The following is an 18,725-nucleotide window of genomic DNA, read 5'->3' as shown; positions in this document are numbered from 1 at the left end:
TAGTGGTTTTGGTTTTTGGTTTTTGGTTTTTTTTGTCTTTTTTTTTTGTTTGTTTGTTTTTGTTTTTGTGTTCCTTTTCAGACTTTTGTCTGCGTGTATTGTTAATTTGGAAAAGCACCAAATAAAAAGTTTTTTTTAAAAAAACTATTTCCTGTTTTTCCCTCATGTTTTTTGGATATTGTTTTCACATCTTATGTCACGGCTAGCGGGGCGAGCCATGTTGAATTTAATGAAGCACCCAAGATGCTGACACTGCTGTGAAGTGAGTGAGCTTTATTGAAACGGTGAAGTGCAGTGGAGATGGCCTGTGCAGAAGCTAAGATAACCTCTACTGAAAAACTAAAAAACTAACCTGAAACCTTAAACGGAGACACGGTGAGATAACACAGACGAAGCAGCAACAAGCAGGAGAAAACAAAGGGCTCATATACACAAAAGAGCCATCAGGGAATGAGAAAAGGGAGACACAGCAGGATCAACTGGACACAACCAGACAAGGGGAAGCAAACTAGACACACTAACGTAGGACATGGCTCTGTCAAAATAAAACAGGAAGTGAACACAGAGACACAATACTAACACAGTACAGAGGGAACACAGAAACCAAAACCTCAGAACTAGAAAATCTTAATCAGGATGAAATTGTAACCAAAGACAATAACAATCAAAACAAAAGCACTGAGTCCACAGACTCGGGACAAACATCGGCTCAAACTGTGGTCATAAATATTTTGTTCTTGTAAATCAGACTGTGTAGTTGTGAACTGAGTTTTGTAACATTGTAAAACAAAATATCTGAAAAGTTTATGTTTTTGTATTCATTGATTTGTGTGTGTAAAAATGTAAAAAGTGTAATAAACATTAGAACTACTTTTGCTGACACAAAGTTTGGCGAGCACTGCAAGTTGTCCCTTTAAACCAGTCACTGATATAAAGAGAGCACCTTGTTCCAGGGCATCTGAGCATGGAGGGAAAGCTTCATGCAGGAGATGGTAAGAGCTGTTGGGACTAAAGAAACTGAGCAGAAAACTACAGACATCTGGAAACTGAGTTGTTAATTCTCAGTGGGATCACCAGGACTAGCAAAGCTTCACCATGACAGTCATCTGATTGAACCCATCCAAACATCACTTCATGGACCTTTAGCTTGTGTCTGTGTGTGGACAGACATAACATGAGCTAATTATTCATTACTCCTCCACAGAGTGGAGCAGGAGAGAGCAGAGGTTTCCACTGGTCAGTCTGCACAGCAACATCAAACACACCTGGACTCTGTGGTTACGGTTTGTAGTACTACGTTTACATTTGTTCTTTTCAGTCACCTCTATGCTGCACTTTGTGGACCAGAGGATTGTCAGTGTGTCCAACATAAATCAGAGTTTGGGCTCCATGATTTCAGTCAGATTGGGGTGACTGTAGCTCAGGAGGTGAGCAGGTCAGCTACTCGTCAGAAGGTTTGTGAATCAAAGCCTGGCTGGCAAATGTACTGGGTAACGTACTAAACCCAAGCTGCCCTCTGATGCATCCATCAGAGTGTGAAAGAAAGTATTTAAGCACAGAACAATGTGCTTGGTTGAATGAGGCATGGTGTATAAAATGCTTTGTGTGCACAGAGTATCACAGAGAGCTGTATAAGAACCAGTCCATTTACCACTGGGTAATTCATGTAGTCTTCTTTTCCAGCTGCTGGAGGATAACATCACCATGTTTGTGAAGAACGAGCTGAAGAAGATCCAGAAGCTTCTGAGTCCAGATCACCCAGAAACTTTAAAGAGCCAGATGGAGGATGAGGAGATGTTTGAAGGTGAGGATGAAGATGAAAGAAAAAGCTGCAGAGAAGCATTTCTGAAGATCACACTCCACTTCTTGAGGAGACTTAAGCAGCATGAGATGCTTGACCATCTGCAGAGCAGTAAGAGAATTTCTCCAAATCCTCAATATGCAGATAGGATTCATCCTTTCAGGGTACTGAAAGGCTGTGATATTTATTATAATTAATTCTTCTGAATTTCTTACCTTCAGAAATATTTGCTCCACTCTGTAAACGTGAACTTAAAGCCCAACTGAAGAAGAAGTTCCAGTGTGTGTTTGAGGGCATCGCTAAAGCAGGAAGCCCAACCCTTCTGAATCAGATCTACACAGAGCTCTACATCACAGAGGGAGGGACTGCAGAGGTCAATGATGAACATGAGGTCAGACAGATTGAAATAGCATCCAGGAAACCAGACAGACCAGAAACAACCATCAGACAAGAAGACATCTTTAAAGCCTCACCTGGAAGAGACGAACCAATCAGAACAGTGCTGACAAAGGGAGTGGCTGGCATTGGGAAAACAGTCTTAACACAGAAATACAGCCTGGACTGGGCTGAAGACAAAGCCAACCAGGACATCCAGTTCATATTTCCATTCACTTTCAGAGAGCTGAATGTGCTGAAAGAGGAAAAGTTCAGCTTGGTGGGACTTGTTCATCACTTCTTTACTGAAACCAAAGAAGCAGGAATCTGCAGCTTTGAAGACTTCCAGGTTGTGTTCATACTTGATGGTCTGGATGAGTGTCGACTTCCTCTGGACTTCCACAAAACTACAATCCTAACTGACCCTAGAAAGTCCACCTCAGTGGATGAGCTGCTGACAAACCTCATCAGAGGGAACCTGCTCCCTTCCGCTCGCCTCTGGATAACAACACGACCTGCAGCAGCCAATCAGATCCCTCCTCAGTGTGTCGACATGGTGACAGAGGTCAGAGGGTTCACTGACCCACAGAAGGAGGAGTACTTCAGGAAGAGATTCAGAGATGAGGAGCAGGCCAGCAGGATCATCTCCCACATCAAGAAAGCTCGAAGCCTCCACATCATGTGCCACATCCCAGTCTTCTGCTGGATCACTGCTACAGTTCTGGAGGATGTGCTGGAAACCAGAGAGGGAGGACAGCTGCCCAAGAACCTGACTGAGATGTACATCCACTTCCTGGTGGTTCAGGCCAAAGTGAAGATGGTCAAGTATGATGGAGGAGCTGAGACAGATCCACACTGGAGTCCAGAGAGCAGGAAGATGATTAAATCTCTGGGAAAATTGGCTTTTGATCAGCTGCAGAAAGGAAACCTGATCTTCTATGAACCAGACCTGACAGAGTGTGGCATCGATATCAGAGCAGCCTCAGTGTGCTCAGGAGTGTTCACACAGGACTTTAAAGAGGAGAGAGGACTGTACCAGGACAAGGTGTTCTGCTTCATTCATCTGAGTGTTCAGGAGTTTCTGGCTGCTCTTCATGTCCATTTGACCTTCATCAACTCTGGAATCAATCTGCTGGAAGAGCAACAAACAGGCTCTCAGACAGAAAAATATTTTTACCAGAGTGCTGTGAACAAGGCCTTACAGAGCCCCAATGGACACCTGGACTTGTTCCTTCGTTTTCTCTTGGGACTGAAGACTAATCAAACTCGTTTGCAAGGCCTGATGACACAGACAGGAAGTAGCTCACAGACCAATCAAGAAGCAGTTCAGTGCATCAAGGAGAAGCTCAGTGAGAATCTGTCTGCAGAGAAAAGCATCAATCTGTTCCACTGTCTGAATGAACTGAATGATCGTTCTCTACTGGAGGAGATCCAACAGTCCCTGAGATCAGGAAGTCTCTGCACAGATAAACTGTCTCCTGCTCAGTGGTCAGCTCTGGTCTTCATCTTACTGTCATCAGAAAAAGATCTGGATGTGTTTGACCTGAAGAAATACTCTGCTTCAGAGGAGGCTCTTCTGAGGCTGCTGCCAGTGGTCAAAGCCTCTAAAAAAGCTCTGTAAGCGTTATGAAGTTTTTATGATTTAAATACAATTGACAAACAGAAAAGCCTTACTATTCCATTCTTATTAATATACATATATCTTTTTTAGGCTGAATAGCTGTAACCTGTCAGAGAGAGCATGTGAAGCCCTGTCCTCCTCTCTTCAACTAGAAGACTGTGAGCTCAGAGCTCTAGACCTGAGTAACAACAACCTGCAGGGCTCAGGTTTGACAATACTGTCTTCTGGACTGAAGACTGCAAACTGGAAACTGGAAACACTCAGGTCAGATAATGTTGTTTGTGATTTGACTTGAAATCTACAAATTAAAAGCTACATTATTTTTATACTGACATATCCTTACTTTGAAATCTCTTTCAAAGGGGTTTTGTATAAAACCACATTTTTAGTCCCATGAGGACGTGCAAACCCCACTGATTTACAGTAGTTACTCTATCAGCTGCTATCGGGCTGTGAAGTCTACATTTGCTTGTCCAAGAATTTGAGAAAGTGTCAGAAGTGAACAGATAAATAACTACAGGGTGTTATAGATAAACTGCAACAGTGGGGGTTGATAGAGATGGGGTAAAGTTATTCAATTCTCAAAAGGAGGAACTTCAGGGAAAAACTTCAAAGAGAAATCACTCTGGAGGATCTGTCATGAAAATAAACACTTTCATCTATTTCTGATTTGTTTGTCAAAATCACTGGAATTATTTAAGGCTTCATATTCATGTGACATTTATTAATGCTACTGCCCTATTGTGGCTAAAGTGTATTTATATTATTGTTATTAGGGAAAACATTTAAGAGTAACATGACAAATGAGTCTGCACTTTCGATTTAGTTTAAGAAATCCTGATTTTATGTAATTAATCAGTTTCATGTATTCATTATCATAATAAACCATTTAATGTTAATGTCTTACATTTATTTTGAGTAAACTAGCAATAATTTTATGGGTGCCAAAATCAATTCAATAAATACATCACTAATGTGGATGACACCTTTGTGAAAATCAAATCTCAGGACGTACTACATTTCACGGATCACATTAACTCGGTGGACCGACACATCAAATTCACCAGGGAGGATATGAAAAGTGGCAGGTTAGCCTTCTTAGACTGTGAGATTTCCATCAGTAATGGGGGACATCTAAAAGCTGATGTGTACCATAAACCTACACATACGGATCAGTATTTAAGGTTTGACTCTCATCATCCACTGGAGCATAAATTGGGTGTCATCAGGACGCTACAACACAGAGCGAACACCATCCCCACACACAGTGGCCAGGGAAGCAGAAGAAGATCACATCAAAAAGGCCCTAAGTAAATGTGACAAACATCCAGCTGGGAAGGCGCCAAAAGAAAGCTCCAACCGATCCAGGAGAGAAGCACAACTGCTGCCTCAGCGAAAACCTGTAGTGATCCTGTACATGTCAGGAGTATCGGAACAGATGAGCCACGTCGTCAGGCCAGGACTCTGCAGTCTATTTACACCTACAGGCCAGTGGACACTCTTTCAATGATCAGGATGTAACATCCTGGACAGGGAGGAACGCTGGTTTGAGCGTGGAGTCAAGGAGGCCATTTACATGAAAAGGGAAAGACCATCTCTGAATCGAGGAGGGGGCCTAAGGGTACATCTGTCACCATCTTACAATGCTGTGATTGCAGCCTTTCCCCAACTCTCTGTGAATGTGACTCATGGCCATTGATCAGTGGTCTTTGATCAATTGTTCCTTCAGTGGGCTGGTTTCAGTCATTTCACGCTTTTTGATCTAAGGCAATGGTTCTTGCCTGCTCGAGGTCAAGTCGACGGGCCTTCAAATCATCCTCGATTTGTTTCATCCATGTCTTCTTTAATCGTTGGTCAAGCAAAAGAACCTGCAGCACCTAGAGCAGCGTACTGGTTGCGCGGCCAACCACCACCGCTGGACGCCCGCTAAGGACAAGAAGAAGAAGAAGGTTTCAGTCATTATGCAAACGTACTGTTTATAAGATTGGGGAAACCTGCAGTCAGCTGAGACTGAAGAAGTCACCTGGATGAGTGACGAAATGTTTCTCCCACTGAAAATGCTACATCCAGATGAACAGAATCAACTTTTGGAGATCAATAAGGAAGGTATTTCTTCACTAATTAATTAAAAGTGTACTTAATAAATTAGAGAAATATATAAATAATTAATTATCCCTTAATTTCATTTAAAAGATTTAATGTATTTATTTCTCATTCTAATAATTACATTTTTAATTAATTATTTGCTTATTTATTTTTATTTTAATTATTTTAAGGACACAATTAATGATTTATTCAATGATGTATTTATTTAATTCACGTTGCTTCTCCTGGCCCTGCTGCTGTGGGCGGGGTTAATGCTGAAAAAGTAAAAACCATTGCTTGGTCTAGAGGCCATTCTTTTAGATGGCATTTCTCAACACTAAGTAGGCCTACACACAGGGGTTTGGACATCTGTGGACCCAAACTATACTTAAACTTTACCCTGCTTGTGTGTCACCAAATACACTTTTGATACTTTTAAAAGTGTTAAAAAGTGTATATTTTTTTCTTCAACTTGCATAATCCCCGCTGACTATCACCCCTCAAAGTATTTATTTTAGTTTCAACCATTCCAGGTAAAAGTAAGCACATATTACTCTTAATGTACGTATTACTCCAATAGAAGCAATATCTAAAAGATGAAAACAAAAATCCAAAAACAATAGGGACAAACAGGACCCGTTTTCAAAGCACAAGGTCAACAAACTGAGTCTAGCCATAAACTGAGTTGACATGAAAGGCTGACCTGAGTTACTTCAATCAAGTCTGACTATGTTCACTCTGATTTAAGACTATGCGTGAAAAATGTAGTAGAAAGAAATGAGCAGTGTGACCTGTGAATGTGCATGTTTTATTAAAATAGATAATGTTGCTGTTTCAGTCATGTAGTAACTATTAGGTTTAACTGTACAGGGCTTGTTAGATGTCCATGGGCTGTGGTTACAATAGTTACTGGAGAAGTTACTGTGAATTAAAGGACACCTTGTTGTTTTCTAACATTCAGAAATCTGTATGATGTGTTTCATAGTTTCTAACAAGCCCCAAGACTTCCAAAAATTATACCAGACAGCTGTTGCTTAGAATATAGTTGAACAAATATTAAAAAAAACAATAATGTATTTATGTCTGAAAGGCTGAAGTCTTCAGTATCCACCAAAAGCATAGTCATGCTGTGATTCAGATGTTTCTGCTCCTGGTGGAAATACTCTTACTCTTTCCACATTATATAAAAAGATTTTAAATGTTAGTTTTAATTCAAAATGGAAGGTTAAAAACGTGTAACACATATGAACATCAAATAATAAAGACAAACTATGGTTCAATTAATGTGTAAAGTTTTCTGAGGAATTTGTAAAATCATCTTTTGAGTCATTCAACTCAGTGATTCGTCACTGACATCAGTTTCTCATCTGCAGCTAGCTAATTGCAACTGACATGAACAACATGTCAGCTGAAACAACAGAAAACACAACATGTAGATCCTGGAATAATCCTGGAATAACTGTAGTTTCCATCTTCAAAGGACGAAAGAGGAGGATCAAAAACTAGTTGATGAATAATGTTGTTTTTAAAAATACTCTATTAGAGATGTATTACAAGGTTTTCCTTCTAGGAATTTTGCAAAACACACTTCATTCTTGGTAGCTGGGGATCCCTCCACCAGGCCCTCTGCTCCTGGCAGAGCACTTCTGTGCTTAGGCTGCTGCCCCCACGACCTGGCCCTGGATAATCAGAAGAAGATGGATGGATGGAATTAGGGCTGCCACAAACGATTATTTTGATAGTCGACTAGTCACTGATTATTTTTGCGATTAGTCGACCAATCACATCATGCATTCATTGGACGTAAAACATACAGCTTATTGCACCAGCATGTGTCTGCTCTTATATAACTATCATTAGCTTACAGCTTTAAGTGTTTAAGGTATGTGCTAACTAAAAATAAAGAAAAGATGATATTTTATTAAATTTAAATGAAATTTGCAGATTGTCTCGGTGGAGTTTAATAAACGCAGCCTTCTGCTCCTTGCTATCTAAAATATAACAGGACACTGGAGTATATTCTCCCTGGGTAACAGACGTCTCCGAAAACGTCGGAGCGCTTTTGAAAATATGTGGTGTCTTGATAAACTGAGCAGATATTTGAGGTTTACACAGTTACATTCTCGCCTGAAAATATGTTAAACGTTTATTTTGTGACCCAGAAAGAATAATAAGAGTAATATTAAAACTAACTAGCTGCCGCCATTGTTGGAAACTGAGCTGGGCTGCGCTATGAATTTTGGGACAGAGCTACTTCTTCTTCGGGGTTTAATGGCAGCTGGCATCCTTGTACATGCAGTGCTGCCATCTTCTGTTTCAGTCCGTTATTACACTCTTAAATCCTACTACTCATTCCTGCGTCTTTTGGGATCTTACAAAGCTTCAAACGATGCGTCGACTATTAAATTAGTCATCGACGATTTTGATAGTCGACGTAATCGTGACTAGTCGACTAGATGGAATAATTGATTAATTCAATAAATTTTCAATTGTAATTCATTAATGAGTAATTATTAATTAAGTAATTAATTATTCCATGATGCATTTAATCAACCCTCCATGTGATTTAACATCTATACAGATGATATTTTATATGGATAATGTATTTTTGAAATATTCACACCAGAAAGTTTAACATGTTATTATTTTATTTTTCTCATTATTGTCTCTTCAGATTGAGTGTCTGTAATCTCTCAGAGAGCAGCTGTGAAGCTCTGACTTCACTTTTCAGCTCCCAGCCCTCTAGTTTGAGAGAGCTTGACCTGAGTAACAATGACCTAAAGGACTCTGGAGTGGAAGTTTTATCTTCTGGACTGAAAAGTCCATATTGTGAACTGGAAACACTCAGGTCAGCGTTCTTAAAATGGTCAATAGATGAGTATTTCAAATCTGGTTTGTTATTGTATTGTCTTAGTGATGCATGACTTTTTTTAATGATTTTTTTTCATGATTTTATTTTTTCAATTGGTTCATTCTAATCTCTGTGATGCATCTAAACCAAAAAATGAACAACATACAAAAGGTGTTGGATGTTTTCCGACATGTTGAAAACCTATTTTCTACATAGAATACATTAGTATTCCCCTCTCCCGTTTTGGCTTTTCTTCCTTTCTTTTTTCCAATGAAATCTTTACATGATTCCAGCCTCACCAGTATCACAGTTAACTGGAGGTAACTGTCAATTAGCCACTTTGGTTTGGTTCTGAAAAGATTTGATGGGCTGTGAAAAACCTTTTTTTTTTACTTTCTTTTGTCCTTACAAGGTACTATAACATATAAAGGCTTTTATAGTAATTTACTGTCATCATCTCGTCAGACATCTAGCTTCCCCAATATTGTCATTAAAACCAAATAGCAGCAAAGCTGATGACACTCAGCCTCAATCCAACTTCATGTAATTTTTGTCATACTTTCTGGTTCACTAATTTTATCGCTCTTAGATTTAGATTAGGTTTAGATTGACTAATGGGCAAATGGAAACTCCTGTTTCAGTCGTGTCATTTTTTAATGATTTTTGGCTGCAATTTCCTTTTTGCATTTAGCTATTTTGCTATTCTCTAAGAGTATTTGTCATGTCTGCAGGCTGTCAGGCTGCCTGATCACAGAGGAAGGTTGCAAGTCTCTGGTCTCAGCTTTTAGCTCCAGTTCTTCCCATCTGAAAGAGCTGGACCTGAGCTACAATAACCCAGGAGAGGCAGGAGTGAAGATGCTTGAGCAGCTAAGACTGGACACTCTGAGGTATTAGATGGTAAATGGTAAATGGCCTGTATTTGTATAGTGCTTTACTTAGTCCCTAAGGACCCCAAAGTGCTTTACACTACGTTCAGTCATCCACCCATTCACACACTGGTGATGGCAAGCTACATTGTAGCCACAGCCACCCTGGGGGGTGCTGACAGAGGCGAGATGGCCCGTTACAGCCACAAACAGTGTCTGATAGATGAGGAAACTGGCTCTGTCTGATTACTTAATGCTGGAAACCAGTGTTATTTAAACAATCACACATATAGGAACATTTTTCCCATTCTGGTCTAACATAAACAGTAGATGTCTGTATGTGGTCTCAAAGGACAAAATCTCTGTCAGCAACAATGGTGCAGCCTGTTCAAACTGATCTCTGGAAAGGAACTGACATTTTCACTCTCTTTATTTATTTTAAGTTTTATCTGTGTGCAGGGACCATGTCCAGGACAGAATTAGGGGGAAGTTGTTTTTTTTGTACCCAGTCCCAGTCTTTACATGTAATATGCAGCCACTCCCTGACAGCATGGATGTCACAGTGTGTTGAACCTGGACTGTGGCACATGTCAATGCTCCCTGGACATCGTGCTTAATAAAGGAGATTAAATGTGATGTGATTATGAGTTTTGCTCTTTTGAAGTTTAAACATTTATGTGTCAAAATGTTGGACTGTTCCTTTATCAGTGTGTAACAGTGTGTGTATGAGAGCCATGTAATGTCCATGTGTGCATGCTGACTGCTCTGACCCCTCCTCCTTTCAGGGCGGAGCCTGCTGGAGTCCGATGGTTGAGACCAGGTCTGAGGAAGTGTAAGTGTGTTTTTAATGGGATTCATGAAAACAAAGCAGCACACATTCAACCATCTTCATCATGTCAGGAGTCATCATCAAAGTGTCAATCAATGAACAGATGATGGATCAATAACTGCAGCTGGATTGTGTTTGTTCTCTCCATCAGATTCCTGTCAACTCACAATCGACACAAACACAGTGAACAATTGCCTCCAACTGTCTGACAACAACAAGAAGGTGACACATGTGTTAGTGTCTCAGTCATATCCTGATCATCCAGACAGATTTGATGTTTGGCATCAGCTGCTGTGCACAGATCCTCTGACTGGTCGCTGTTACTGGGAGGTCGAGTGTAGAGAGGAGGTTCTATTATCAGTGAGTTACAGAGGAATTGGAAGAAAAGGAAGGAGTTATGAGTGTATTTTTGGATTAAATAATCAGTCCTGGAGTCTGAGCTGCTCTGCTGGTCCTCCCTCTGTGTGGCACAATAAGAGACACACATCCGTCTCCTCCTCCTCCTCCTCCTCCTCCTCCTCCTCCTCCTCTGTCTCTAACAGAGTAGCAGTGTATGTGGACTGTCCTGCTGGCACCCTGTCCTTCTACAGAGTCTCCTCTGACACTCTGATCCACCTCCACACCTTCAACACCACATTCACTGAACCTCTTTATCCTGGATTTGGGTTATTGAATCCAAGTACAGCAAGTTCATTTCGTCCCATGCCTTTTTCTGTTACTAAACTATGGTATGGCGTTGACTCGGTCACTCTGTGTAGTTAGAGTCTTCCCCTGTTAGTGAAACAGTCTGACTGTTGAACAGATAGTTCAGTCTGTACATGTCTGTCTTATCAAATTCGGTTCTTTTAAATTCTTTACCGACAGAGAAAAACCTGACTCAGTGTGGTCAAAATAATAATTATTTTATTCAAGCATTACTTTCCGGAAAGGGATGTGCACAGGCTAAATCCTGAGCAGATCTGAAGCATTAGAAGCCAAAATGAGCATAACATAGTTAGTCATACGTCACACATAGTCACACATAGTCACACATAGTTTCGATATAAACAACTCTGCCTAGTTTCACTTCCTGTCCAAATCCTGTTCTCTGCAGCTCTGCACAAAACTTCCTGTTCTAAGCCTCCTCTAAAATAAGACTCCGTTGTCAAGGCAACCTGTCACCCTCTGACCTATTTTATACTCAAAGTTGGCCCTCTCTTAAGCTGGAAGCAAACTATAATAAAAACAAGTAACAATAAGAACTAAATAAGCACTAAGAATATATGTTTATTCCGTAACAGCCTCCCCCTTTTTGTCTTTCCTAAGAAAGACGACATAATACCTAAGTTATCCCCTTAACTTTACTTGCATGTGAGAATAATAGCTAAAGTATAACAAAAGAAACCATACGAAATAAAACGAAACCTTTCAATTGCCCAACCATATATGTCATCCGTCCCCTCAACGGGTTGTGTATTTTCAATGTTCCCTTATTATTGTGGCATAATTACTTCTATCCACAACAAACAAATCAAACAAATAAGTCAAACTCTAAGGCCGCACCTCGCATCTACGCCGGACTGTGAGTTGTCCTACCTTTACTTCCTACACCCCCTTTTCACCCAGAATCACAGTTTAAACTCACTTCTGACTTCCCTCATGGTAAAATCCAAACAGATATAATTAGCTTTTCCTAGTAAACGGTCCTAGATTACTTTTGTAAATCTATGGAAAAACAGTCTCTATAGAGTTAACCCGTTTCCTCTTTAAAAAATACTCCTGGTTTCTTAACACACAACTTACAGTTCACTTAATTGTCCCTTTGTCCCCCTTTAACGGGTAGACCATATCCGGCATGACCACTGTGTTTGGGCAATGGACATCACATAAAAATCATACAAACTATCACTAAAGCTCCTCCTTCCATTACTCTTCATTACTTTGTGCTCACACTATAACCTCTGTCTAACGAGCTTTTGATCTTCTTTACAATCTAAACAACTAATCTTCTGGGAGGTTTCTCTGTGGTCTATGCTTCCTTTGGGTCCCCCTTTTTTTGGCCAGATCCGTTTGGTCTGGTGCTTCCTGGATTCTTGCCAACCCCTTCATGGTTTTGCTGTGGTTCTGGAATCTGCTCCTTCTTCTGTAAAGGACAGAAAATGAAAACACCTGTCTGCGACGCATCAGTCATCTAATGTGTTCATCCATTGTTCTTTTAGTTATTCAAAGTTAGTTCAGACAATCATGTTTGGGACTCTCTGATCTACAGGATTAGTCTAAGTATTATTTATGTGTGTAAGCGTGTTTGTATTTACCCTCTGCACTCTAAGTCATTTTCCTACATTTTCATCCTATATATGAACAAAGCTTATGACCTTCACAAGACTGAGTAGCAATTCCTTTGAGGACAATTGCAATGTGTGTATGAAAACTAGTTATAACCGCTTATTCTAGTAAAAGAGATCAAAGAGAAATCAAACACTTTCAATCTTAACGTCTTCCCTTCTTACACCAAAGCATGTTTCCTTCAGCCTGCTGTCCCACAGTTTCCCCTTCAGTGTGGTACTCAGCTTCTCATAAACACAGGCATTTTATCTTCTAAAGAGGATTCATTTTATTTTAATCCTTTAAGCTTAAACATGAAAATAATGATTTATGCGTAAGTTTTACCATAGCTAAGTTATCAAGCACGCAAAAAGTCATAAACTGATCATGGAACCCATTGTTTCAAATTAAACCTAAAATTCCCCCTCTGACACTGTCAGGGTTCCTGGGTCGTTGACCCAGTGCTTTCAGTTTTGTCACGTTTAGTTTATGTTGCCCCATCAATGTTCTCACTTCCTGCTTTTCCTGTGTCAGCTCGTCTCTTGTGTCGTTTGCCAGATTATGTTCAGCTGTGTTCTCACTGGTCTCTCATTATCATCCTCATCAGTCTGTGTATTTAAGTCCTCTGTTTCCACTCGTTCACTGTCGTGTCATTGATGTTGTCACTGCCATTTCCATGTGTTCCGTTCTGTTCAGTCACTTCAGTTCAGCCAGCCATTTCAATAAATACCATTATCCTGCACCGTGAGTCCAGCGTTTGGGTCCTCCTCTTCTCATTCACACACGAAACCCTGACAGACACATTTTATGTGTCACACAAAATGAAAATGCTTCACCACATCTAGGAAATTAAAAGAAAAAGGTTAGTCATATTATTTCTCAGAACACCTCAGCGATTCTCCTCTCGAGTATATTTGCTCCGGGCCTGCAAACCTGTGTTAAGAAATGAAATCAGTTTAATTATCAAGTTAAATCTGTTGAACTCCTGGCTCCACCCAGAGCCTGCATCCGCAGAACTACCTAAAAACAAAACCTGTGTGTTAACATGAACTTCACATTTGAAAACCCCATTTTTTGTTTTATTTTTATTTATTTATTTATTTTTACTTTGCTCTTGTTTTCCTGCAATACCACGTCCTATCACATGTTAATGAGAGTGTGGGGAGTGAGTTGGAGGGCGGGGTGGGGTGGGCTGCTTTTAACCATGTAAAGCACTTTGTGCTACATGTTTTTGTATGAAAAGTGCTTTCTAAATAAAGATTGATTGATTGATTGATTGATTGATTGATTGATGCCCCCCTATTTGCCCCTATTTTAAAGGGAAAAAACCTCGGTCCCTTGGACCAGTGTTTGTTATTCCATCACGGTTGTAACTATTTTCCTCTATGAAATTTAATTGACTTCTACAGTGGCCTGCTTTGGTTAATGGTAACATGAGTAATATCAAAAATTTTCTTAAAACAAACATCAGCAACCCAAAAGGGTTCAGTCTGCAGCTCCACACTCTCACGTGAACCTGCAGTCTCCCCTCCGGTCTCTCTTCTCCTCCTGTTCCTGCCAAAAGCAAAACAAAGATAAAACAAAGCAAAGCATCCACCCTTTCCTTGCCGGCGTCGTGAACTGTTTGTCAACATCTACTCATCCTAACGTTGGTCCAGTCTTTGTCTCAGTGTCAAGTCAGTCAACACTTTAGTCCACATCGTCAGTACAGTCACACATTCACTCAAACGCATTCACACTAGATATTGCTGATAATAGAGTCCTGCGTGCAACCTATTCCAGTCTCCATCACCAGCAAGATGATGTCATCATTATTAAAAGAAAAAACAATTGTTTATGATCTTGGACTGGATTGACTCGCTGCAATCCTTTTAGACAGGAACTCACAGGTTCCCACAGGTGACCTTTTCCTCAGCCCATTGTAATCTGGAAAAGCTCACCTTATATTTGCTCTCACAAAAATGTTTTACAGCGCGCTGTTAATTCAATCTTGCAGGCCTGCTTAGAACAACAAAGGAGAGAAAGAGAGCTGATTATTAGCTCATCAGAGCACAAAACATCATCACCAAAGGGGGCGACACCTGACAGTTTTCTCTAAGTGCACTGTTACAAAAAGAAGGAGCCCCTCCTCCACATGTCCATGTTTAGTAAAACTCCCTCTATTGAAATAAGAAAACAAGCCAAACCTAACTGACAGAATGAACCCATCACTAAAACAACAACCCCAAAAATCTTCATCACAGAAAAGTTTTGCTTACTAATCTAACAATATGTTGTGGGAATTAGAACTTTCGGGCCATAAAGCTTTTGCCCGACTCTTGGCTTAACTAATACTTACATGTTCTGAAATCAGACTTAAAATCACTCCCTCTGTTCATTTTGCCCACATCATATTTCAGTGCTTGGCCTCAGGTTCTTCAGCTTCCTGACAGTCTGAAGTCAGCTGACATAGTTTCACCTGCTAAATACTCAGAAAATCTTGTTAAAAGCCGCACAGTTTGCCCAACAGTAATATTCCCATTAAGCCCTTTCTAAACACTTTATAACAATGTGTCATCACTAAATTATAAACTTCTTCTCCAAATCTGCACGACTGCACTTAGTCACAGACTTTATTTAATTGTCCTGCGGCTGCTATCATATATTTGACCAAACAATTCTTCTCACACAGTCACAGAAATATTTCTCTCAGTGCAAACTTCACTCATGTCTCAGACAGTAAACTTGTGTTTTTCTTTTTTTTCTGTCCCCACTCATTCAAGTAATTTGCATATTGAGTCATATCTCGAGAAGTTGCCCTGACAACAGAAATGCATATTCAAAACATTACCACATAATTCAATTATTATTCTTTTATTTTTATTTCTACAGTCGTCACTTCTTTTGCTCAATCAGCTGGAATCCACTTCTAATTCACTATTTTAAAACTGCTTTAAGCTTCTAATCACTGGTTGGTCCTCCCAGTCTCTTTGTCTTTGTCACAAAAGTCACTCTATTGTCCTGCAACTTCCTGAGTTATTCCTCAGCTTCAGCCTTTAAGTGTGTTAAATCTAACCATTTAGCATTTATGTCATGTGTTCGCATTCATGAGTGTAAGCATGTCTTCATTGCGTGTATGTTGTGTATTCATATTAATATTGAGTGTAAGCTGGTCTTCGTTGCCTCGATGTGTTTTTATAATCAGATTTAATTCCTGCATCTTTGCACTGAGCTGTGGATTCAAACTGTCTCACTTCTGATTCTCTCCAAAAATAATTTCACATGTGACAATTTCTACGTGTGTGTTTTCTATTTTTCTATTCATTTATGTATTATTAGTTTATGTATTTCTCTCTCTCTCTCTTTTTTTTCTTTACCTTTCTGTTGCGATGCTCTGGATGTTTCTAAACCCACAAGTTCAGCCTCAATCTTCAACCCAATGTTCCTGCTGTCACTTTAACACGTCCAGCCTTCACCTCTCACCGGTCCTCGTCCCCTCTTCTCTCAACTTCCTGTGTGGCCTCCCAAATCAAACACAGGCCCAAATCAGCTGTTTCTTCTTCTCTGTTCATTCTCTCTTCCTCTTTTCAGTCTTTTCTTGGCGCTTAACTCCCAGCATGGCAAATATGAACTCAGACAGTCCCATCCAGTGGTTTCACACAGTCATGTCACTGGTACACTTTCCAGCTTGTAATTCAGAGCGCATGTTTCCATCGACATACATCTACGTGGTGTCGGGTGCTGTCGGGGAGAGGGGCGCTGCTCTTGCGGCGACCAGCAGGTTGTCTCTGTCTGTCAGTGTCAGTGTTTTAACTTATTTTATTTCATTCTTTTATTCCTTTATTTTATTTTATTTTTTCCCCTGAGGAAATCCTATAGCATCGGCTTGTGCTTTGTGGAACTTCTTTTAATGAAGATGGGTTTTTTATTTCGCATGGTTTTATTGGCAATCCTGACGGTTGTTTGGAGTCATTGCTACTCTCAAACAATTACATACTCACGGGAGTTTCTTCTGGATCTTCGGTGGAAAGGCCCGTCTCTGGACTCTTTTCACCCTCCAGTGTTTTCCAGCTCTGGATTATCCAGTAACCACAGGGGCACTTTTGTTTTTAACAGAGTCAAAGCAAGGAAGCAGGGTAAGAAGGGAGGCCTACGTCAGCGATTGCGGAAGCAAATACGATACAATCGTATTCCCTTACCATCAATAATCCTGGCTAATGTGCAGTCTCTGAGGAGTAAATTGGATGAACTGCATTTGAATGTGGCACATTTACGTGACTACAGGGATACATGTCTAATGGCATTCACAGAGACTTGGCTCAAGGATTCTGACCATGATTGTTCTCTGGAACTAAATGGCTTCGGGTTTCCCATACGTTTGGATCGAGACCCCGGAGCTACCCAGAAATCTCAAGGAGGAGGGGTGTGTTTGTATATAAATCAGAAATGGTGTAAAAACGTGACCGTTCGTAGACAAGTGTGTCTGGCTGACATTAAGCTCCTCTCTGTGTCTTTGAGGCTGTTTTATCTGCCGAGGGAATTCCCACAGATCAACGTCACCGTTGTTTACATCCATCCTAAAGCGAATCCTAAGAATGCGACTGACACCATCTCTAACGTCATCCACTCACTACAATCTCTCTCTCCTGAAGCCCCTAATATTGTTCTTGGGGACTTTAATCGCTGCGACTTGAAGAAAACACTGAGCAGTTTTTATCAGTATGTGAACTGTCCCACACGCTTCAATAAGACTCTGGATCTGTGTTACGGTTCCATAAAAGGTGCGTATACATCTGTGGCTGGCCCCGCCCTCGGATCCTCGGATCACAACACGGTGCATCTTCTGCCACTTTACAAGACTGTGCTGAGAAGAGAGAAGGTGAGGAAACACCGCATAAAGGTTTGGAGTGACGACGCCTCTTTAGCCCTGCAGGGCTGCTTTGACTGTACAGACTGGTCGGTGTTTATAGAATCATGCAGAGACATTAATGAACTCACTGACGTTGTCTGCAGCTATATCTCCTTTGGCAGAGACATGATTATCCCTTCAAAGGTTGTGCATTTTTTCCCTAATAACAAACCATGGTCTTCAAAGCTCTTATGAGGCTGATTCATGAAAGGAAAAAAGCTTTTATTGAAGGGAATATCTTGAAAGTTAGAGAAATTAGGAAGGAGATCAGAGCAGAAATTAAAAAAGCCAAAATAAAATACAAGGATAAGGTAGAGGCGGAGATGGGTAGCAATAACTTAAGGGTGGCCTGGGCAGGCATGAAACACATGACTGGTCACTGTTACAGTGACTGTAATAAGATAAGTCTCCCTGGTTTTAGTTCAGACTCTCAGTTAGCCAATGAGCTGAATAGATTTTATTTGAGATTTAATGATAATTATAATTCAAGGAATACACTTGATTTCTTAATAGAGAGCACCAGAGCCCCCCCAGCTTTGTTCTTTGATGAAAGAAGGGTGAAATCTTTTTAAAATGAGGAAGACTAATAAAAGTCCAAGTCCTGATAATATATGTGGCCAGGTGCTTAGAACATGCGCTGAGCAATTATGCAGTATTTTTTATTACATCTTTCTTTTATCTCTTCAGCAACAGAAGGATCCAGAGGTATGGAAAAAATCAATTATTTCTCCAGTTGCTAAGACCACAAAACCTACGTCATTAAATGATTTTAGGCCTGTCGCTTTAACATCCTTAGTGATGAAGTCCTTTAAAAAACTTGTCAGGAAGGAGATCCTGCAGCAAGTAGAGAAGCTTATAGACCCACTACAATTTGCATACAGGCCTCGTAGAGGTGTGGATGATGCAGTGGTCACTCTGTTGAACTTCCTTTATCGCCATCTTGATGGCGCCAAAGCTCATGCTGGGCTCTTATTTATTGATTTTTCTTCAGCTTTTAATACTATCCAGCCACATCTTTTAGTTGATAAACTTCTTAACCAGTTTAAACTTGATTTTAATCTCGTGGGTTGGATTTTAGACTTTTTAACTGACAGTGAAGAGGATT

At 40.3% G+C, this 18,725-nt stretch overlaps 1 protein-coding gene across 2 annotated transcripts in view; it reads left to right on the top strand.

Moving 5' to 3' along the window:
* The window catches only part of LOC134619388 (protein NLRC3-like), a 39,964-nt gene extending 26,100 nt beyond the window's left edge, over positions 1-13,864 (top strand). For both annotated transcript variants that reach the window (XM_063465207.2, XM_063465206.1), the window contains exons 5-12: positions 1,205-1,283; positions 1,684-1,912; positions 2,023-3,793; positions 3,888-4,061; positions 8,557-8,730; positions 9,465-9,620; positions 10,385-10,431; positions 10,580-13,864. In XM_063465207.2, coding sequence (XP_063321277.1) covers positions 1,205-1,283; positions 1,684-1,912; positions 2,023-3,793; positions 3,888-4,061; positions 8,557-8,730; positions 9,465-9,620; positions 10,385-10,431; positions 10,580-11,190 — 3,241 coding nt within the window. In that variant the 3' untranslated portion in view covers positions 11,191-13,864. The remainder of the gene's footprint in view (positions 1-1,204; positions 1,284-1,683; positions 1,913-2,022; positions 3,794-3,887; positions 4,062-8,556; positions 8,731-9,464; positions 9,621-10,384; positions 10,432-10,579) is intronic.
* Positions 13,865-18,725: the final 4,861 nt, after the last annotated feature.

Source organism: Pelmatolapia mariae, linkage group LG20, assembly GCF_036321145.2.
Source record: "Pelmatolapia mariae isolate MD_Pm_ZW linkage group LG20, Pm_UMD_F_2, whole genome shotgun sequence".
In the NCBI taxonomy this organism is placed as follows: domain Eukaryota; kingdom Metazoa; phylum Chordata; class Actinopteri; order Cichliformes; family Cichlidae; genus Pelmatolapia; species Pelmatolapia mariae.
Note: the sequence above shows the minus strand (reverse complement) of the source record. Positions and strands in the feature narration are given on the sequence as shown.